Source organism: Sphaerodactylus townsendi, linkage group LG02 (genome assembly GCF_021028975.2).
Source record: "Sphaerodactylus townsendi isolate TG3544 linkage group LG02, MPM_Stown_v2.3, whole genome shotgun sequence".
Classification (NCBI taxonomy): domain Eukaryota; kingdom Metazoa; phylum Chordata; class Lepidosauria; order Squamata; family Sphaerodactylidae; genus Sphaerodactylus; species Sphaerodactylus townsendi.
In genome coordinates, this window is record NC_059426.1 from 57,888,456 (window position 1) to 57,911,669 (window position 23,214).

A 23,214-nucleotide genomic window follows, 5' to 3' on the forward strand; every position below is an offset into this window, starting at 1 on the left:
CCTGAAGCAGAGAAATTATTTCCAGTAATTGAGCTTGGGACTAAGGTTCCTTGCATAGCCATGATCTCTCTGTGACTAGTAAATGCAGAGCAAGTTATGTGAAAACAATTATGCAAATTAATTCAGCTCGCAGGCTGCAGAACTGTACTCCTCTGGGCACAGAATGTAGATTGCTGGACTTGAATGTTTGATTTTGTTTTGTAGTATAGAGTTTGCATAGCTGTGATTTGTAGGCGATTTTACATTGACTAGCATAGTTCCAACTGCTTGGAAGACATTATCTATAACATTCAGATCAGGAAGGACTTGACTATAGAATTCAGATGTCCATGTTGCTCATAGCTTGGCTCATTGCTTTGCTGAGTTCTTGTAAAAATGAGACAATGAGTTGGATCCAGCATCTCTATGAACAGGACAGATTTACAGGGGACACTTTTACCAGCTTCCTTTTTCTGCAGCCCTTCCCCCCCTCCCCGCCCCCACTGCTGCTGTTGATAGAGCGGGAGGAGTCTTTGAAAGCAACAGTGCAAGTGTGAAGGGGAGCAATTTCTCCTGAGCCCAGGAAAGCTAATGCAGTAGCTTTTCATGCTGCCTTTCCTACTGCCCAACCATCAGCAGTGATGTATCAATGGGAAAAAAAGAGAAAGCATTGGCTCCAACCCCGTATCCAAACCTACATGCTCAAAAACCTGTGTGTTTTTGCCAGAGATCCAAATCTAGCACACAGTTACATGTCTAAACCTCTCAGGATTGGTCGTAAGTATACTTAGCTGGACTGGAGCGCAGCCAGTGGCTGTCTTCATTAGGTGAACTGCATAGCAGAGCTGCATGGCGTACAAATGTTCTGCAGAAGGGGGGATCTTTCTTTGAAGTGTCTTAGTCAGCTCAGCCCTTGTAGTCTGACATGATGCAATGGTGAATCACATTAAAAAAGATAGCTGTTGCACTGGCTTCAGTTTTTATTTTAGCTTTTATGTTCGTGTTTTCATTCCATAGCATCTATTTCAGTTCTACGGGCCAGAGTATTCCACTGTGTGGGCCAGATATCTTGACCAGGTCAAAGGCTAGAAACCCAATGCTAAATCACTTTTAGGAGAGTACCAGACTGAAGAACAAATTGTGGATTTTGGGGGAACTGTTTAGACCTAAAGTTCAAGGATTTCACAATGATATATCAGTCCTTGTTTCATGTATAATCAAAAGCACATGTACGGTTCTCTGGAATAACCAACTGGCCATGTTAAATTTAGAATGTTACCATATCTCCTTTCCCAGGTTGCTTTAGGCTACTAGTTGCTCTTATTTAAGGCACCTAGAACAATAGGTCTCCTTTGTACCACTCCTGATTAACTATTTTTACATCACTTTTCTATTTTGAATGAAATCTGCAGAAGCACATCCCTTACCATACATGTAAAAAGAACTGGAAGAGGAATAAACATGCAGCCTTCCAGTTTCCCATGTAAATTGCAAACTTAAAAAGCAAAATCGAAATGAAGGACTAGAATTCTGTTATGAGCGTCAACATTGAAGTCCCTTTGTTTCAGTCAGTTTGTATTGCATCTTAAGATTGAGTTAGGAGATCAGTGTCCACATTTTTCTTCAACAGATCTGAACAGTTCAGTATCATCTGACATCTCTGTGTAAGGGTTTTATAGATATTTTTATTCTTTCCATACTACTTTGATGACTAAATGACTTTGCCACACTTCTTCTAAACCTCTGACTTTCTCTGATCAAATTCCCTCTTGAGAAAAGATTTTTAAGCACTGTCATAATTCCCTGAACATTTTTCAAAGAGAGGTGATTTGTCTGTCTTTTGTCGCATTTACAACCCAAAGATTAATCAGAACATGGAACACATCAATTAACTAGAGCAAACTGAGCCCTTCTGAGGCGTTTATTCACGTGTAACCATAATTGGCATGGGAGCCTCTCCTATGGGGAAAGATCACAAGCTTCTTTATTAACATGTTCCAGGCTTCTTTTATTGGTCTTTCCTAATCATCACCCCTGTCTCCCAGCCCTGATAAGTTCTAGGCTGTGCAGGATGAAGAGTTCCAAGCACAGTTATCAAGTTGCCATATTAAGTGTAATGCTGCGAAATTCTTCACTGTACTCAAGTCTAATTAATTTTTTTTCTAATTTTCCTTTCAGGGTTTTGAAGATCCAAAAGACAAGTAAGGAAAAAAAATTATTTGTTTCTATTTGTTTCTATTGCAATTTGAAGTTTAATCATCTGAAAAGTATGGTATTGCATTCTAATTATCATGCTTCTGAATTTACATTTACCCATTAAATGTTTATTAGGTTTCTGAACAACCTACAAGCACAGAAGCCCATATGACAAACACATGTTCCCTTAGATCCCATGATTTTCCCATTTGTTCTTAAACATTTGTTCTTGAGCAAAAAAAAAATGTTTTTGTTTCAAAATTGATATCCTACTTTATTTTTTTTAAATCACATTTTCATTTCAGGGAGTTTTATTTGACAACTGATAGGCAGCAACACTGTCATAAGACTTCTGAATGGCCTTTATTTAAAAACAAAGATGGTTGAAGTGGGGAGGTCGGAATGATGATTTTGTGTAAGAGAATGAAGAAAACCAAATGGGTGGTACCTGGAAACACAAAAGGAGGAGGGGGGAAGTAGAGGAAGATGTTATAAATAGAAGTAGTTTGTGACTTTAATAGAAGTACAGTAGAGAAAATATTGCTTGTAGGCCTTTATAGACCTTTATCGGTCATACTAGAGATGCTGCAAAATTCATGACATTTGAAAAATGTGAACTGAAACTATGCTGCATGGACCCAGTTTGGATCAAGGCTTCTTATGGACGGGTTGTCTCGCAACCTGTGGTTTTTCTAGTTGAATATTTTTCCTCTAAGTGAAAAAATATGAAATACTTAGCTTTTTTGTTCAAGAGTTAATAACAGGACTGGGGAGAAGGTCCATAGGAACTTGCAAAACAGCACAGGAGTCAGAGTAAGCACACACCTCTCAAACAACCTTCATCTGAAGATTGCAAAAAATGTACTTAACCTTCTATCTTAAGATTATATGGAAGAAGCACTACATATGAGGCATACATATGAGGCATTAATAGTAGAGCCAATACAAAACACACCTAAAATTGAAATCAGGATGCTTTGAAATAACCACTGCAAAAACTCAGAACCATTTTCAAAGTGTGAATTCATATTTAATGTCATATTTCCAACTTGTTTCCTCCAATAAATTTTTGTGATAGAACATTCCCTACGTTTGTGGTTCTTAATTTTACCATGCTTTTGTGAGACTAAAAGCTAAATTGCTGTAGTAATAGTCATAATAAGAAGCTTAATGAGGAAATATTTTCAATGAAACATGCCCACGTGCTAATTTATACAGCCATTTTAAAAGAGCAGCAGTCTCCAAAGGTCTTAGTCTTCTTAGGATAAAATAATTGTTAGTGTTTGAGGTTGAATGCTTTTTCAGTCAATGATCTTTCTTGTGAAATGATTTTTCCTTATTGATTTTATTCTGAAATTGTTTCCATTTCATTTTCTTTGTCTAATAAATGCAGTACACCCACACTCCAAACTCCATATTTCCTCAGAAAATAGCAGTAGCTGGTACTCTACTACTGCTATGTAAATGCATTTCATATAGATTTATGAACAATAAATCTGATTCTAATAAACACCTCAGCTCTAATGTCTGGGTGGCCACTGACTGCAGCCATTGAACCCCAGCTAATTTGTAATGGCCTCTCAGGAATATTAGAGACTACTTTCAGGATCTAACGAACTAACTTACATAAGAGGAAAGTGGGATGGGAAGAGAGAGCATCAAATTTATCACCAGTGTTGTTTACTAATTAAGAATATTTGTTAAAGTAGCATTTTTATTGTACAGATGTCAGAGAAGACCAAGTGAATTTTATGTAGCTGTGGGAATCTGAGATGAATAATTCAAGATCTAGGCTTCATAGTTGTTTCCTGCCATTTATTAAAACATTGCAGGGTTTTTGTACTAAATCAGTACCTCCTCAAGATGGATGTAAAATATTCTTGGAGGCTCCATAAGGATATGAAGTTGAATGTTATTTATTTTGTTGCATAAGAGCTGAAGACTTTTAATTCTATACCAATAAGCCCATGTAGAATAAATGCACGGATGATTTCTTCCTAATTTTTTTTTGCAATTACAGGGAATTTTTAAAGCACTGATATCATAGTGTAGTGTTTAGATGGAATTGTTTGTTTTTGAATTTTAAAATATCTGAAGCTCAGTTAATTTGTTAATTTTTGATATTATTAAGAGGTCACCATGAGATTATTTTACTGTTTCAGTTATGTATGGTGAATGAGATCATTTGAATGTGCCTTCGTAGGATTTTTGTTTTTGTTTTGCTTTGAGTGTAGTGAATTATAGTAGTCTAATACATGGCACCACTGGGGGTGAGCTAGGAGCGTCTCTGGGAGTGGAGCATTCAGGCCAGGAATGCCCCTGGTGCAGCCCTTGGACTTACGCCACCAAAAGCGTAGCATATTCTGTTTTGCCCCATGGAGGGCTTTCTAAGCAAACAGGGTTTTTTCATTTTTGCTGTCATGCCATGCCATGCTGCCTGGAAGCCCTCTTGAGTAGCGCAGCAGGGCAGCAGCAACATTGCCCCCATCTGCAGCCTCTGGATTTGGCTGTTGGCCTTCTTATTTGTATCTGTCCAAGCCACAGTACATAGACTCTTTATCCTATTTGAAAGATCAGGGGTACAGTCTTCTAAGCAAAACCCTGACTTGAGCAATGTTCATTGGTGTTAGATACTATAGTGAAACTGGATTATTGAACTTGGGGTCATTGAAGCTTGGTGTTGTTGCAGCTGAGCTCTGTGGGTCTTTTGTTCCACTGGATAAAATTACAAGTCATGAGGCCTTTGTCTGTTATCTGATGGGCACATGTTGTGTCTATTATCTGATGGGACTTAATTTGAAGTTATGAATGAGTGGTACGTCTGATATAATTCAGTAGGAACTATAGGAAAATTTATTTTGTTCAACAAGCTGGCAGTGACTTCATTGATACCCTAATGACAAATATGTGAAATGTGGAAATCTACTATACTCCATAAAGGGAAGGAGCCATAACTCAGTGGCAGAGCATCTACTTTTCATGCATGATGGAACTCAGTGGAAAAGAAGGAGGGGGAGGCCAGATACATCATAGCTGCCTCAACCCTGGAAGAGCCGTGTCTTACAGGCCCTTTGGAACTGCCTAAGGTCCTATAGGACTCTGGTCTCATTGGACAGAGCATTCAACCAGTCTTGGGCCAGAGCCAAAGAAGTCCTGGCCCTGGTTGAGGCCCATCAAACCTCCTCTGGGCCTGAGACCAGGGAACTAGAAAGTAATAGTATTTCCCCTTGAGATTACAACTGGGCTACACTTGCAATGCCAGATGTGATAAACAGATTATCTTTCAATGGCAAATCAGAGAAAATCCTTTTCCATTTTAATACTCTAGCAACCCTTACCACTCTCTGCTTTGCAATATCATCATAGGAATATCCAGGAAAGCATGAATCCAGAAGATGAGGTGGATGAGTTTTTAGGTCGTGCTATTGATGCCAGAAGTATAGACCGGTTACGTTCTGAACATGTTCGCAAATTCCTCTTAACATTCAGGGAGCTTGACTTGGAGAAGAAGGTAATTTCCCTCAAGAAGTGTAACTGTGAAGAAGTCAAATTATACACAGTCGGTTATAACCAAAGGGCGGGTAATATATAAAATTAATTAATTAATTAATTAATTAATTAATTAAAATTAATTGAAGGATTGGATCCTGCAATGGTATGAATGGAGAGAGTTCATGGAAGCTTTCTGCCTTTTGCCAGCAGCCTCTTTGCCCCAAAAATATTTTGCTGACAAAATGCACTGTATGTTGGTGGGGGGTAGAGGTGCTCTTTGGGGAAAGGTAAGGTGGGGAAGCTCTTTCTATTGTAGGATTGAAGTATGTGTCTTTAAAAGGATCGGTCCCATTCATGTACCAATTGTGTGACTTTAAAAAGGTTATCCTCAATCATGTGCAAATTGTGTGTGTATGGGGGAAGGGCAATTTAGCTACTTCAGGATATAGAATAGCTACTTCAGGATATAGAACTACCACCCCACCCCCCACTCCATTGGTCTGTAGGTCCAACATTTTCAAAACAGTTTTGCCCTACTGTCTCTCCTCTACCATGACTCTTAACACCATTTCAGTATCAGGAAATGTGTGACCCTTTCCGTCCCTTTTGGCTGATCTTTCTTTTGTTCTCCATCATCTCTCCCCCCCTTTCTGGGTCATTCTCTTTTGGCCTGTTTTCCCTTCCCCCTCATTCCCAGTGCTCTCGTATTTTGTTCTCCCTCTTTCTCATTCCTGCAGAACCCTTTCCTAGAGCTTCCTCTCTATCCTTTCTCTCTCCCCTGTTGCAAAACATCCCTTTTCCTACTTCCTTTCACTAGCAGGCTGTTTGGCAGCTGCTCAGCTGTACGATTTTTACATTGTCTATCCTTCCCTCCTTGTTTTTCTATCTGTTCCTATAGTAATTTAGTTAATTATAATCATATTTCCCTCTCACTTTCATTTACCCAAAGATTGGCACCACTATCATCTGTTCATGTACTGATTTAGAATCCCAAACCTGGGATGGGGAGGTGGGCACATGAATGCCCTCCATCCCATGTTTCCCTTGTGTAAAAAATGACAGTGGGTAGTCAGGGCTGGACTCCCTCCCTCTGCCATCACTTACTTCTTCCCTGCTCCCACACACAGGTCTGTCTACCCAGCAACTTGTCTTCTAGCCTGTCCCACTTCCATTATTGAAATTCACCTGGGAGGACAATGACTTAAGGCAGTGGGCTGAGGGGAGGGATAAGCACCCCTGTCTAATGTGCCTCTTTCGTTCTTGAAATCTCATCCTCTCATCTGCACTTCAGTGGGGCAGGCAGGATCTGCCACTTTGTCTTTTTGCTGTTGTGGATCCCTGTTGCAGATCTTTTGTGCAGATGACCAATAAAAGCTAGCAGTGAAGCGAGCAGGGGCTGAGAAATGCAAGTTTTGTGAGGGGATCTCTTCTGCCAAGTCTGTGTGTGATATGCAGCTTAATATTTGTTTTGCAGTACTCCAAACAGGTGGACGATCGATTTGGTGCATATGTGGCTTGTGCCTCCCTAGTCTTCCTCTTCATCTGCTTTGTTCAAATCACAATTGTGCCACAGTGAGTACATCTTGGTATCAATACTTGCATTATGTATTTTTTTTCTTAGCAAGCCTTTATTGGCATAGACAGCAGTACAACAATAATAAAAAACGGATTAAAAAAACATATAGTTGAAGGAAATCTACTGGCATTTAGTAATTTCCAGGAGAAAGTCTGCCACTATCATACAGAGAGAAGGATCAGGATTGTCCAACAAGTAGTGTAATCTAAATAAATCGGGGAGATCGGGTAAATGTAAAGGAGTAAGATTCACATACTTGGATCTGATTTCCTTGAATCTGAGACAGTGTAGTAATTGGTGGGCCAGAGATTCAACTGAGCCATCATTACACGGGCACAATCTTTTAGCCTTTTCTTGCTTGTTAAATCTGCCATGTAACAAGGCAGAAGGCATAACATTAAACCTGGCGAGCATTATGGCTCTCCTTTGAGCAGATGTATTTTATTCTATTTATTTATTTATTTCATTGGTACCCTACCTTTCTCCCCAGTGGGGACCCAAAGTGCCTTACAGTGTTCTCCTCTCCTCCGTTTGAGCCACACAGCAACCATGGGCAGGTGAAGCTGAAGAAGAAGAAGAAGAGGAGTTTTGATTTATATCCCCCCTTTCTCTCCTGCAGGAGACTCAAAGGGGCTTACAATCTCCTTGCCCTTCTCCTCTCACAACAAACACCCTGTGAGGTGGGTGGGGCTGAGAGAACTCCGAGAAGCTGTGACTAGCCCAAGGTCACCCAGCTGGTGTGTGTGGGAGTGCCCAGGCTAATCTGAATTCCCCAGATAAGCCTCCACAACTCAAGCGGCAGAGCTGGGAATCAAACCCGGTCCCTCCAGATTAGATACACGAGCTCTTAACCTCCTACGCCACTGCTGCTCCTGAGAGTGTCCCAAGATCACCAGTGAGCTTCTAGGGCAGAGTGGGGATTCTAGCTTCACTCTCCCAGATCCCAGTCCAACACTAATCGCCACACCGTGCTATCATCCTTTTGAATCTGCAGCTTCCTTGTTTGGGACCCCTTTTTGAAAAGTGCATACCTGTGCAATATATGCAGTTATGATTGTGCAAAATAATGTGTTTTTACGTTGTCAGTTAACACTGAAAGGGGAGGGGTTGTCGCTTGTACAGTCAGCATTTCTGTTTTGTTAAAAAATCTGGTTTAATGTATTTTTCATATCAAAGGAAAACGATTGTCTGCTGAGGGTACCATTCTTTTGTATTTTCATACATCCACATGAAGAAAATTCAACGCCAGTTCTCAAATGAATCATGAAAATAAATGCATTGCCTTTGAGTGAGGTGGACCTGTTTCCCCTCCCATCGCTATCCCATTGACCCCTTTCAAGCTGCTCCTGAGGGTCAAGGTACCCTCAAGAGTGAGAGGTGAGAGGACTGCAGGGAAAGTGTCAAAAAGCACAGCCATCACACACACCTCATCTTTTCAGAAGTGACATTCTGCTTGCATGAGGGAACATTCCTATCGATTTATGCAGCTTTGCTCATTAGGCATAGCCATGCTCAGTAGCCATACTCTGCTGTAAATCCATTCTTGTGGCTTGTGTAGCTTTTGCAGAATCTGGGATTTTTATCATAACAATACTGACAACTGGATAAGAGACGAGTCCTAATAAGTGTCAGGCAGGTTTCAAAACTGCCATACCCATAACTTTAACAGAGGGCATAGCTATTACATGTGGAAACACAATCTCCGTTGCAGTAAATAGGAACCCCGCTCGTAGAGAAGCAATGGCCTTCTGCTGCTGCTGCTGCTGCTCCTGAGCACCTGGTCTGCTAAGGCATTTGCAATCTCAGATCAAGGAGGATCAAGATTGGTAGCCATAGATCGACTTCTACTCCATAAATCTGTCCAAGCCCCTTTTAAAGCTATCCAGGTCAGTGGCCATCACCACCTCCTGTGGCAGCCTATTCCAAACACCAATCACGCGTTGTGTGAAGAAATATTTCCTTTTATTGGTCTTAATTCTTCCCCCCAGAATTTTCAGTGGATGCCTCCTGGTTTTAGTATTGTGAGAAAAAGAGAAAAATTTCTCTCTGTTAACATTTTCTATCCCATGCATAATTTTATAGACTTCAATCATTTCCCCCCTCAGACATCTCCTCTCCAAACTAAACTAAAGAGTCCCGAACGCTGCAGCCTCTCCTCATAAGGAAAGAGCTCCAATCCCTCAATCATCCTCGTTGCCCTTCTCTGAACTTTTTCTATCTCTTCGATATCCTTTCTGAGATGTGGTGACCAGAACTGAACACAGTACTCCAGGCCCCTAATCTGGAGGTGCTCTTGGACCCAGACCTACCATTAGATAAGCAGATAGCAGCTGTGACCAGGGGTGCCCTTTTATTAGCTTCTACTGGTTAGCCAGCTGTGGACAACTGTAATGCACCCCCTGAATCTATATCTATAAACGTGAAATACCACTGACTGACTCATCAAAAGCTCAAAAACCACCGAACCTACAAAGTTGAAATTTGGCACACCAGTTCATTATGTGGTTTAGGTGCTCACTAAGAAACGATTTCCCAAAATATTCACTTCCACTCGATTTATTACCTATTTACTTTTTTCACTGCTCATATCTAGCCATCTGCGCGAACATTCTAAGGACAAACCAACTGCTCAGATCACAGACATGCTGCACAAACATTCTTAGGGTGACAGTTAAACATTACCAGATTCATGTCCTTCACCAAGGTGCGCCAAATGCACTCTCACACTGCCCTCCACAACGCATGCAAACCTATCCCTTCTGCTGAAACTGCTACAGGGAGAAGAGGAATTAAACACAGAAAGCGCTTTACACACTGCATTATAAAAAGACAACTACAGGAAGCTGCTGCAAAATATGCGAAAACAAACCCATCAGTCCACAGACAGGCTGTGAGGAAATATGCTGCATGTCACCCCAAAGTTCACAAACAGGCTGCAAAGAAGTATGCTGAATGTCACCCCAACGTTAACAGACAGGCTGTGAAAAAGTACTCCTCCACCCACCCTCACGTTAACAACACTGCTACAGCCAAATACTAACAACATACATTACAAACCACACTATCACCTTGGACTACTAAACATTTGTTGGGTTTTGTAAATGGACATCAGATTGATTACTGTGGAGACAAATTTATTGCTCTCAGCCTCCGATCACCCTGTGCTTGGTGTCGTGCTCTGAAGTGGCAGGATGAGTCCCCAGGAATGTGCACTTTCACATCCTGCATGTGAGCTCCCAAAGGCATCTGGTGGGCCACTGCGAGTAGCAGAGTGCTGGATTAGATGGACTGATCCAGCTGGCTTGTTCTTATGTTCTTATTTTTCATTTGAAGTGCTGCCATGTGTCCTATTAGTAAGAATTGGGTCAATTTACATATGAGAATTCTATGTTTTAAAATTTCAGTAACTGCGCCTTTTGAAAGAAGTTTTTTCAGTCCAGACGTGTTCTCCAAGCAAATATGGCCCACTTGCTTTAGAGTAATCCCCATTCAAGTGCCATCTAAAGTGCTGTCAAGTTGCAGCTGACTTATGGCAGCCCCTTAGGGATTTTAAGGCAAGAGATGGTGGTCTCCCATCCAGTTACTAATCAGGGCTAATCCTGCTTAGCTTCTGAGATCCCAAAACTAGCCTGGTCCATCCAGGGGGGGGGGGTCCATCCAGGTCAGGGTCCCCATTAACTAAGTAAGATCATATAAGTAGTTGCAAGGTCTGCTGATGTTCAAGAGCTATAGATTATGCCAACAAGTTTTTTCTTCATCTTTCCAGTTTCCCAGGTGTTTACCAGAAGGAAGTCATTATAGCCCTGTAGTCATTATAGCCAGATGTAGCCATGTGCTCAAGTCTTGAATGTGTTTCTGCAGTGTACTTGTTTGTGTGCTTTCAAGAGAAAGTTTTGAAGGGTTCTGATGCTGAAATATTGGGGGGAGGGACAAAACGGTGGGCATAGTTTTAGAATAATCAGCAGGAACGCCACAAAAGCCTGGTGAATAAATTAGCAAGTGGAATTGCTCTTTGTAGTCAGGGAAGAGCATGAAACCCAGCTGGCTTTCATGTGGTTAGCCTTAATGTTACTGAGTATGATCATCATTGCTGTTAAATTATGGATGAGGTGGAGCGGCAGGAGGGAGGAAAGTCTGCTTTATTTGTTGTCATTTTTAAAAAATATAATAAACCACTAAGGAAAGTTGTTACCAATAATTCTACAATCAAATTTGATAGGTTCAAAATGGAACAGAAAGTTTTACTCCAAAAATAGTCTTTCCGATTGTTGCTCCTATGTGCTTTTGCATGGCAGCTGTGGAGCATACCGTCAAGCATATTGTCACTGTTGCTAGTGCAAGAGAGCAATTTTGTCTCCTTTATTCGGTAGCATTATGATTGGGCCCTACCTCCTATGCAGCATCAGCAATTGTGGGCCTTATGGCCACCACCCCAGCTCTCAATCTGTGCAGTGCTGTTGTGTCACTTGATGGGTGTTTTGTTTCAAGATGGGCAAGAGAACCACATGAGGGTGGTGAAAAGAGAGGTGTGGCTGCTGGTAGCCAACTTGCTCAATATTTTATGAATATTCTAGTGCAGTTCCTTAGTCCCCATATAGAAAGTGAGCAGCGTCTATGAAAAAAGGTTTTAATGGGATATTAAAAGTGGGGCAGAGTTCCATGCCTCGTATGTGTTATTGGTCCATGTGTCTCCTTTATGGCACACAAATAAAATACAAAGGAGTTCACCAATCTGGTATGAAATGCAGTGGACACCATAGTAATTCACTACTTTTTACTGGTTCAAACTTAAACCATAAACATCCCAATCAATGACCCGGTTTACTTACCTGATGTACAGATTTGATTTGGCTTTAGAGTAATTTCCTTGCCTCAGGGAAGTCTAGGTCAATTCTGCACAGTACAAATATAGCAGATTGAAGAAGGGAAACATTCTGGTTTGGGCAAGAACTTTGCATGGGTCTCTTCCCCAAAGCGGGATTGACCCACGATATTTCCTTCAACCTGGGTTTTAAAAAATTGCAAAATCGCAAAAATCTTTTTGAAAAATCTCGGGTTGAACTCGCTTCGGTGGGAACAGCATAGACATCAAACCACTTTATTTTTCCCGCCCCCCTCCCCCGGCCTGGTCTCCTGTCTTACATCATGTCAGTTTAGTTTCTGCTGAGCTGCCAACCAGTGAGATAGCCTGCCATTTCAGAAACGTCCCCCAAGCACGTTTTCTCCCCTTGGCAGTGACTGTGAGCACATTTCACCCAAATGTGTACAGCAACAGATTAATGACAAACAGGGACGTTGTGAGCAATGGCCCCTGTTTCCTTTCCTATTAATTTTTTGGATACTCAGAGCACGCAGCTAGGAGATTCACACCTTTGGATGTAGATGGGACATATTGCTTTGCTCTCTTTTTGGACAGATTTTATTATTTTGTATATCACAGTGTTAAGTGGGAGGTTTTTTTTTTTTGCATGCTTCATGTTAACATGTGTCATGGTTTCCAAGCCCAAAACTTTTTTTTCCACACTGGAAAAATGGGAGGGGGAGTTCCTGCTTGGGCTCCCAGGGTTGCTGGACTGCGTGTATGCATTGTAAAAAAGAAAAAGCAGGTTTATGCAAAGGGTTGTTTCCAGCACGGAAAACGGGCAACCATGCGAAGGACAAAAACAGAATCAAATGGACCCGGATTCAAAAATAATGGATGCAGAATCAACCTAGAAACTATAGTTTTATGGTGGTGGGTCCGGGGTGTCTAAAAATGGTGGCAGTGCTGAATAATCTGCCCTAAACACACTACAGATCCTGAAGCTCCTTGGGGGAAGGCATGAAAAACAAACTAGTGTGAAACAGCATAAATTCATGGTGCAGAGAGACACTAAATGCTAATTTGACGGTTCACCTTCTAATGATGTCCTTCCGGCTGTTGCTATTGGGCTGGTGGTTGCTTTAATAATGCACTGAATACAGTCATTAGAACAATTGTAAATTGTTTTGGGTTTTTTTTAAAAAATATAATGCATTGTGCAGATTAATTGTACTGTGCTTGGCTGCCGTTTGCTTCCATCTCTAATTCACTGAGCTGCCATCCAGGGTTATTGTTTTCCCTTATTGCTGACTTGAGAATTGACCCACAGTAATCAATCTCCAATCATAACATATTCTTCGCCTCCTGGAGCGCTCATTTCAGCAGGCTGGCTTTCCCTATCCCAGATGTCATTCTGCCTTTAATCACTGGCTATGCTGATAATTTAAAGGTGAATTGTGATCTGCTTTTGTGTCATCTGCCAGAGTAGGATTGCCAAACTTCCAGTTAGCGCCTGGAGATCTCCTGGAATGGGAACTGCTCTTCAGATGACAGGGATCAGTTTCCTTTGATAAAATGGCTTCTTTGGAGGGAGGGTGGACTTTGTGACATTGTACCCAACTGATGCCCCTTCCTTCCCCAAACCAAGCCCTCTGCAGGTTCTGCTCCTAAATTTCCAGGAATTTTCCAACCCAGAGTTGGCAGCCCTACGCCAGTATCTACATGTTTGCTATCCATATCCCACATCCATATCTTTTTTCTTTGTTTCAGCTCCATGTTTATGCTGGGGTTTTACCTCACCAGTGTTGTGATCCTGACCACAATGGTGTTTGTTTCAGTTATTTACTCCTGCATAAAGGTAAGTAGTAGAAATGTAAATTGTTTTGCTTTAATATCAGTTTAAATCAGCCTACCAGTCTTTAATAGTAGCTGTGTTTTATTAGTTGTCTAATAAACTCATCATTCTGGATTCTCTCTGTATCTGTCTATCTTGAACTTATCTGTCTACCAGTAGGGTGATTTGTTCATTCACACTATACAGCTTTAGTTGACAACTACTGTTTGTGGGAACTATATCCTTAACTGAAAAAGAGCTGCACTAATGGCTCTACCATTTGAATGGAGACCAAACTAGACCAGTTGTTAGAGACTCGTGATATACCTGGTGTCTCTTTAAATTCCAATAAATAGCAACTCTGGAGGGAGTGGTGTGATTTGACTGGGATCACAGTGCTGTTGCTGTTCACGCTGGAGAGGATGTATCTAATCTGCTCAGTCCTGTTTACCTGAGAGGTGTAAGTGGCAACATCTGAATGGCCCTCTGTTGCTTTTCAAGCCTGGGAGGAGATTTTGAGTTGCAAAGGAGATTACATAATAATGACTGTCCTTGAGATCAGGAGCAATTCTTTTGGGCACATGGGAAGCACCTGAGAACTGAAATGAACATTTGAAACAAACTTTTCTCTGTGATACACCTCTGAAGATGCCAGCCACAGATGCAGGCGAAACGTTAGGAACAAAATCCACCAGACCACGGCCACACAGCCCGGAAAACCCACCAGAACCAGTTGAATCTGGCCGTGAAAGCCTTTGACAATACATCTGGGTCTTTGCTGATTCCTACCCTAGACCAGTGGTGGCAAACCTTTGGCACTCCAGATGTTATGGACTATAATTCCCATCAGCCCCTGCCAGCATGGCCAACTGGGAATTGAAGTCCATAACATCTGGAGTGCCAAAGGTTCGCCACCACTGGTCTAGACATTCAAGATGTCAACAACTGAGGAAAAAACAATGCTGGTTCAAAACACTGTTTTTCCCATCACTAATTGTTGTGTGCTGTTTCGTTTTCAACTTCATGGCAACTGCCTTAAGCACAACTGTCTCCTCCCCCCCCCCCCCCAATCATAGTGAATTTTCATGACTGATTTTTTTTTTTTGAGAAATCTCATTTTGTGTTATTGGCGATACAGTGAAGTATAGGTGTGCAGTGTGTTCACTAATAAATCTGAAAGACAGAATTCATGCCCTACCAGTACTTGTATTGCTTGAGATAGGTGACAGGTGATCATTGTAAAGATTTAATGTGCTGTTCAGTCAAGAGGAAGCAATTTCCTTTATTATATATCTTCCAGATTGTTTTCAAGGTTTTGATATTGACCTTTAAGGCCTTGAGCAGTCTGGGACCATTGTACCTCTGGGACCGCCTTTCCCCATATTGCCCATAGAAGACCTTGTGGTCCTCTGATAGCAATTGCCTCGTGATCCCCAGCCCCAGGAATATATGTCTGCCATCCACCAGAGCCAGGGTGTAAGGAATTCCATAGAAGCAGAAATAAAAGGCTCTTTGGTGAAAAAGACCGTTTATTCAGACATCTTAGAAAGCTCAAGTACACGCAGTGGCAGGAATGACACTTCCCGCCAGAAGCACAGGTTATAACTCTATTCACCCCATCCCCCCTTCCTGCTTCCCATGGGAACGGAGTCCTCATCTCCCGCGCAAAGATAAAGTCCCTCACGATGAACCTGGCCCCTCGCCCGGGCTGTGGAATGCCCTCAAGGTTACCTTACCATCAACACTATTGAAACCATTGAAACCTTTACACTCTGCCTCCCTTAAAAGAAGACCCTCCCCAGGTTTCATGAAAGGCCGGTGGAAAGCAGAAATAAGGGTGGGCGTCAATATTTTCGAATAACAAAACCCATTGATTATACCCAGAGGAATATCCCACCCAAGAGACTAAATATTGCAAGCGCTTACGATTAAAGCTGGAGAGTCCAGGATGAAGCGCCAATTTCAGAGTGCTTGTGGGCCATCAATAATAGTCGGTGGGCCTCCGGTCGCGCTACAGACATCGGTGCCGGAGCCCTTTTGAGCAAGCTGGAATGGAAGACAGGATGAATGTTACTAAGAGAGTTAGGCAAATCCAATCGGGCAGTGACATCATTAATCACTTTAGTAATCTGAAAAGGTCCCACGAATCTTTTGCCAAGTTTGGAAAATTTATGACGCCTCTGGAGATTTTGGTGAACAAATACACCCAAGCCGCCTACTAACGCGAGAGGGAAATCTGAAGGTGTTTATCCGCTTGCAGCTTTTGGGAGTCCTTAGCCTGTTGTAAAGGCTGTCTGGACCGATTTCCACCCCTCGGCTAGGGATGAAATCCATTGTTGAAACTCTGAGGGTCCAAAGCTGTCGCGAGTAGTTGTGGCAACGGGCGGGAAGGAGTGACCAGACACAATTTCAAAGGGGTTTTCTTTAGTACTGCTATGAACCGCATTGTTATAGGCGCATTACTCGCAAAGCGGAATAAGCTCGCACCAATTGTCTTGGTGGTAGTTGGTGTAACAACGCAACTACTGCTCTAGGGTTCTGTTCGCTCTCTCCGCCTCACCGTCACTTTGAACGTGGTAGGCGGCGACATGTCGGGCTGCCCCCCAACAATCCCAAAAAAACGCCTTCCAGAACTCGAGATGAATTGGGGTCAAGGGTCGGAGACCACCTTAACGGGGGCGGAAATGTAGGACGGTAAACATGTTGAAATGAACAGCCGTGCCAACTTAGGAGCCGGAGGGGATGGAAGCACATGGAATAAAATGGGCTTGTTTAGAAAATAAGTCCACCACCACCCACAAAACCGCGGTTGCCATGACTTTCGGCAAATCTGTAATAAAAATCCATGGAGATGACTTCCCAAGGGCTGGAGGCCACCGGAGAGGTTTCAACAGCCCATGGGGCTTTCCCGGATGGTTTTGGCTTCTGCACAAACCGAAAGCAGCCCTTAATATATGCCTCATCGTCCTTGGCGCATTAAGTGCCACCAGAACTGCCGGGCGGCCAAATGCAGAGTTTTAGAAAGCCAAAATGTCCAGCCGAAGGGCATCGTGGCAGGCTTCCAGAACCTGCTTGGCGGAGGAGGGGAGGCACCGCATCAACATTCCCTCCGGGCCAAACTCCATTCTCCAAACGCAATTGGGAGTCACTTCTTCTTCGCTGGAGGCTCGCGGCAGCCCCGGCCTCCCTCGAAGTTCCCCGCAGGAAAGGAGAGCGAGACTAGGAATGGGGGGTGGAGGAGGAGTGGACGCTTTTGAGATCGGGTGACAGCCAGCCCCAACTGGGAGGGAGAGAGAACAGTGCGTGGAATGTCTCGTAAGGCAGCTCCACCCTCCCGGTAGGCGCTGTGAGCTGGCCAGCCAGTTTATTGGTTTTCCCGGGAAAAAATGGACTGTAAACGAGAAACGAAAAGAAATCGCCCAACGGAGTTGTTTTATGGACATCTTGAGGGGGGTGGAAAGAGCTGCCAGGTTTTTGTGATCCGACCAAACCTGAAAGGGTGTTTAGCCCCCTCCAGCCAGTGGCGCCAAGTGGAGAGTGCTACTTTGATGGCTGCAGTCTCTTTATCCCCTACAGTCCAGTTGGAGTTCAGCACCAGAGAATTTCTTAGATAAATAAGCACACGGAACCAGCCTACCATCTTTATTTTTTCTGCAAACAGGGCTGCCCTAAGTGCTTTGTCCGAGGCATCCACGTGAACCACAAACAGGAGATCTGGGTCAGGGTGCTTTAAGATAGGTTCGTGGTAAAGCAGACTTTAAGAGTTGAAAGGCTGTTTGACACTCTTCAGACCAGGGAAAGGGGCCCCGGCTTTGGCGGACAGTGGATCTTTACCCTTAGTGCTTAAGAGGTCTGTGAGAGGGAGAGTCAGTTCAGCTTAATTGGGGTATAAAGTCACGATAGAAATTAGCAAAACCAAGAAAAGATTGGAGTTCTTTATGGTTGGTGGGGCAGGCCATTGGAGGATCAGCGTCAATTTTAGCAGGATCCATTTTCAAGCCCTCGGGCGGTAGATCCGTAAACCCAAATAGTCAATGGAGGTCTGGTGAAAACAGCATTTGGATAGTTTGGCAAAGAGAGAGTTGTCGAGCAAAGCTGCTTCAATACCTCCCGAACCAATGTTTCATGCTCTTCTATGGTTTGTGAATAAATTAAAACGCCATCTAAGTATACCACAACTCCCTTGTACAATAAATCATGGAGAACTTCGTTGATAAGGGCCATAAAAAGCCTGGGCCCCAATTTAACCCGAATGGCATTATCAAGTATTCAAACTGTCCAAACTTTGTGTTAAACGCAGTCAAGTGTTCATAGCCTTCAGCAATTCTGACCCTGTAGTAAGCTTCTCTCAAGTCCAATTTAGTAAAATGCCTCTTTGCCCAGTGCATCCTAAAAGGTCCTTGATCAAAGGCAAAGGGTATTTATTGGACAGGGAGACTGCATTGAGACCTCGATAATCTGTGCAAAGCCGTAAAGACCCATCTTTCTTTTCACAAAACAAACGGGGCATGTAGGTATTTGGTAGCCCGGCCAGATGAACCTCACGAGCGAGGTTTTTGTCCGAAGGCACAAAGTTCCTTCTCCTCATTGGGACTCATACGGTAGATTCTACCTTGGGCAGTTGCGCCCCTGGTTAAGGGCTAACGATTTTGCAGTCAGTGTCTCTATGGTGGCAACTGATCGCATTCTTGTTCTGAAAACTCTGGCTAGATCATGGTACGGGTGGGATGCCAACAGAATCGAGCAACGCTGATGAAGCCAGGGAGGGGTGTGTCAGGAGAAGCTAGTTTTCCCCAATTCATGTGTTCACCGCAGGGAGGGTCAGTGAATTCTAGGATCCTATTCTTCCAAATGAACTTTGGTTCATGTAATAACCATGGCATGCCCAAAACTATGGAGTGTTTGGCCACTGGCTTCAAAAATAAAACTAATTTCTCCCAATGGTCGCCGCAACGGAGGAGAACCGGTTTGTTTTGAACTGGGCCGGTCCTTCGTTCCCGGTGGGGCTGCCGTCCCATTTGGGTAGAATGGGCTTAGCCAGGGAATTTGATCCAGACCTAGCTCCTCTGCCACCTGGGGCGCATTAAGCAATGGGAGCAGCCAGAATCCACAAGGGCGAGGCTATAATGCGAGTGTGTTTAGCGGGTTGGCCAGAAACGCTTGGACAGTAATGGGAGCTGCCTTCACTCACCGCATCAGGAGTCGGACCCATGTCCATGGGGGCTGAAGAAAGGCAAACAGCTGCTTCCCTCCCTTCCACCTTCGATGACCGCTTTAGACGAAATTGGCCGGAGGTGGCCCCGATCTGGGCGTGGTGGCTTGGCAGATGGAGTGCGCCGTAGCTGAGCGTGTTGGTTTTGTTTCTTGGGACAGTTGGCGGCTAGATGACCTGGCCCTCCGCGGTGTAGCGTACAATCCCAGTCGACGACGGCGCTCAGAGGTGGTTTCCAGTAGGGCGGCTGGAGCTTGACTTGGTGGAGTGCAGTGGCAGTTTTGGCGCATGCCTCCTCGCACGCAGCGCCGTGATTCCAGACAGGCGCCACCTGGGATCCCAACTGGATCCAATCCGCAATAGTACGAGGGAACCCGAATTAAAACACCGCTTCAATGCAGCTTGCCGCCCACAGCATCCGAGAAGTATTCGTGATTTCATGCTCAGGCCACTCAGGAGGGAGTCGCGAGCAGCCGCCCGCATCTAAATTCACGGGCAAATTCTGCAAACGAAGCGGTTGCCTTGCTGGATAGTTTTGATGGTGCTGGATAGTTTACCTCGGCGCCTGGATCTTGGAAGCGCCATTTTAAGGCTTGGAGGAATCACGGCACCGTATGCAGATCTTCATCTTGCAAACTAAGAGAGTCAATGAACCAGTCGGCTGCTGCCCCATCCAGGACTACTGAGCCGATGTCCCGCATTTTTTTCGCCAGACCGGTATAAATCATCATAGTCTTCCAAGTGGGCATTGAGTTGCAAAATAAAGTAGGGAAGTTTGAAGCGGTCCCATCAAAACGGGCCGTATCGGGGCCTATAGTAACCCCTGCTCCACGGCTCTTTTGGCTCGCAGGGGCGGCGTTGCGCCGGGTTGAGCAGGTTGGGCAGGCAGCTGTTGCACGGAAATGAATCGGGTGCTGGCTGTACAATACGCTTAAGTGGCAGGACCCAGTAATGCAATTCCCCTGGCACCGCATTATCAGTAACAGCATAGACTCCAACTTTAGGCTTCCTGGTCTGCTGCCTCCCCTTAGTTCCCTCTCCAACGCGCAGCGCCAGCTCCCTCTCCTTGGCGGTCAATGCATCCTGGTGCGCATGCAGAGCAGCTGCTCCAATTTAGCCAGTTCGGGTCTCCGCTTAAAAGCTGCTGCAGTGTGAGCTCACTTTGCGCGGCAAGAGGGCCTGCTGAACGCTGCCGCTTGTAAATCCAGTCTGGAGTGTTCCAGGACTTTATCATGGACTGACAGATTCTGGGCATATTGTCGTTAGGCGCATCTTTGGCCCTCGTCCAACTCGAAGCTGGACTTCTTTATGCTAAGCCGCCCTCTGCAGGTTTTCATTTTGCTGCAACTGTGCCCGCTCCTCCTCCCATAGCTGGCGTTCACGGTCCATGTTTCTTGGGCATCCTTTGTCGCCCCCACTTCCTCATCCCAGGTCTCCTTCGATGGAGAGGGAACAGATCCGGGCTGGGAGTGGCAGGCTTTCTTCGGACTCTTCGTCATCTGGAAGGGAGACACATCGAGACACCGTGAGCCACCGGGTGGCTCCCCGGAGGCACCTCAGGTGCTGCTGCTGACCCGCCAGGGGTCGATGGAAAACAGTACGGATACCCCTCCCAATCCCAGGTTTAGTCCCAGTGTCCTTTTGATCGGCCCCAGTGCTGTGCCACACGGTGGTTCTTTTTGGGAGCATCAATTAAAATAATGAGTCCAAAACCGTTCAATGGATTCCTGGGTTGCCGTGACAGGTGGTCAGGCCCGTGCTTCTCCATGACAGGTTGCATCTGAGGTTTGTAATCCACAGGCGAAAAAACGTAGAGATCCGGATCCACAGGCCGATCCATAGACAGCCTAAGCGACTCATGTAAGTCCCCTCATGGTCGTCATCCGCCCTCGCGTTCCAACGGAGTAGCAGGAAGACTCGCGGGCTGATCACGGACGGGGAAGAGTCAGCGAGGCCCGCCGTTCCTCCAGATCCAGAAGGGAAAGCGTCGTTTCCTCTTTGGGGCTACCAAGCACTTCCTCGCGAAAAGTAACATTCCAACCTCCGCTCAGACACTAGAGGTCCACTGCACCAGTAAGATAGATGGATTAAGGCTTCCTGCCACAATGTAAGGAATTCCATAGACGCAGAAATAAAAGCGGCTCTTTTGGGTGAAAAGACCGCTTATTCAGACATCTTAGAAAGCTCAAGTACACGCAGTGGCAGGAATGACACTTCCCGCCAGAAGCACAGGTTATAACTCTATTCACCCCATCCCCCCTTCCTGCTTCCCATGGGAACGGAGTCCTCATCTCCCGCGCAAAGATAAAGTCCCCGCCGATGAAGCTGGCCCATCGCCCGGGCTGTGGAATGCACTCAAGGTTACCTTACCATCAACACCATTGAAACCATTGAAACCTTTACACAGGGCCTTTACAGTCCTTGCTCCTACATGGTGGAATTCAACGCCAGCATAAATTATGGGTCTGCAACACCTCCAACATTTTCACAGAGCATGTGAAACAGAACAGAAATATTCCAGCATGCCTACAAGCAGCAATGGGATTCAAATAATTTAACAACCGGTTCTGGTGGTGGGATTTAAATAATTTAACAACTGTTTGTTTACAAGCACCATTTTAACAACCGGTTCTGCAGAAGTGTGAACCTGCTGAATCCCACCACTGCCTTCAAGTAAGGCTGATGTGGAATCTTGAGAAATTGGTTTTTGCACATCCCCTGGTCCGCCCAAGTAAGATCTGTGAGAGTAGATGCCACCAGCACTGTGGAGTTGGGGTGGGGGGAGAGAATTTGCAAGTTGTATGAGAAATTTCCCTTTAGTATATTCTCGAGCGTGAAATGCCAGCCTTCCGAACCATCAAGTGTCCACCCACCTATTCTTGCAAAACTCTCCCATCATAAATTGTCACTGTGTTCTCATCCTGGCCTCATATTTTATACTTCAGTGCTTTGCTCAAGATCCATATTCCTGAATAGTGTAAGGGAAATTCTTAACACAAAATTGTTGTTATGCTTTTTACCTGGCATATTTGTCATGTAAATGTTGCAAAGAATTTACAGTGCAGCCCTAAGCACAGTTGCATTCTTCAGTCCATGGAGGTCAATAGGCTTGGAAGGAGATAACTAACTCTGCTTAGAACTGCACAGGTAAACTTTCAGCTTGCTAGTGATGAAAAGGGTGATATTGGATATAATTCATACATAGCAACCAAGGGATGTTTTACTTGCATACTTTTTTTACCCACATGCAAAATCAGGGCCAGGCTTTTTAAAATCTTATTTTGTATACCACAGAATCCTGGCCTACCTTTCCCCCTGTCCAATTCCCCTCCCCTCCCTTGCTTGAGGGCAAGTATCTATTAGTGTTGGATGCAGGTAAAGGCATCAAGCGTGAAGCCGTTCAGCATTACTGCAGGGTTGTTTCTCCTGTTATAATAGGCAGCAGCTAATCAAAGCTTCTATCATCAAACAGTTTCATAATTATGCTTGTGTAGGAAGTGGTGCACTGGGAAAATGTGATCCCTCAAACTGTGCAGGAAGAAAGAGGAGCAAAAAGGCGGGGGGAGGGAGTGTGATTAGTCATCACTAAGTAGCAGCATATAAGCCATTTCTCATTGTCCTTTAAAAAAGATCTATTAGAAGGCAGATTGGTGCAGTCATAATGATGGACTTTTGTGCTTTTTGTGTATGTCTCAGCTTCCTGTCAAGGGACAGAACTGGAGAGACAAAATGCACACCGAGGAGGGAAACTATATAGTCTTGTATATTCTAGAAAGACCTACTTTGTTTCTCTTCAGATTTATGCCATTTATAAAATGGATGGAGGAAGGGGAAGCAACTGGAGAAAAGACAGTTCATTGAGCCCACCAGGCCAGGACTTGAATATTAGCAATGGTTTTATCCATGAATTCACATTAACTGGTCTATCAAATGCTCTCTCAGACCCAGTTTATTTTGTTTCTGGTTATTCTGTGAAATCAAGATTTGGCTTAAGGCCTCAGGCAAAGATCAGATCCTTGTTTGTCTCATGAAGTAACCTCCAGTCCCTGCTATACAGTGACTGGGCTGACTTCACAGCTCGCATTGCAGCAAAGGCAGTACAAGGTAACAAGCTAAGATGAAGT

At 44.2% G+C, this 23,214-nt stretch overlaps 1 protein-coding gene across 4 annotated transcripts in view; it reads left to right on the forward strand.

Annotated features, from left to right (window-relative positions):
- ADCY5 (adenylate cyclase 5) overlaps window positions 1-23,214 on the forward strand; it is a 263,000-nt gene that overhangs the window by 216,116 nt on the left and 23,670 nt on the right. For all 4 annotated transcript variants that reach the window (XR_007243478.1, XM_048483745.1, XM_048483743.1 and 1 more), the window contains 4 exons: window positions 2,158-2,180; window positions 5,542-5,686; window positions 7,142-7,239; window positions 13,815-13,902. Coding sequence is in view for 3 of the 4 variants with exons in the window: in XM_048483745.1 (XP_048339702.1) it covers window positions 2,158-2,180; window positions 5,542-5,686; window positions 7,142-7,239; window positions 13,815-13,902 (354 nt within the window). In the remaining variant the exon portion in view is untranslated. The remainder of the gene's footprint in view (window positions 1-2,157; window positions 2,181-5,541; window positions 5,687-7,141; window positions 7,240-13,814; window positions 13,903-23,214) is intronic.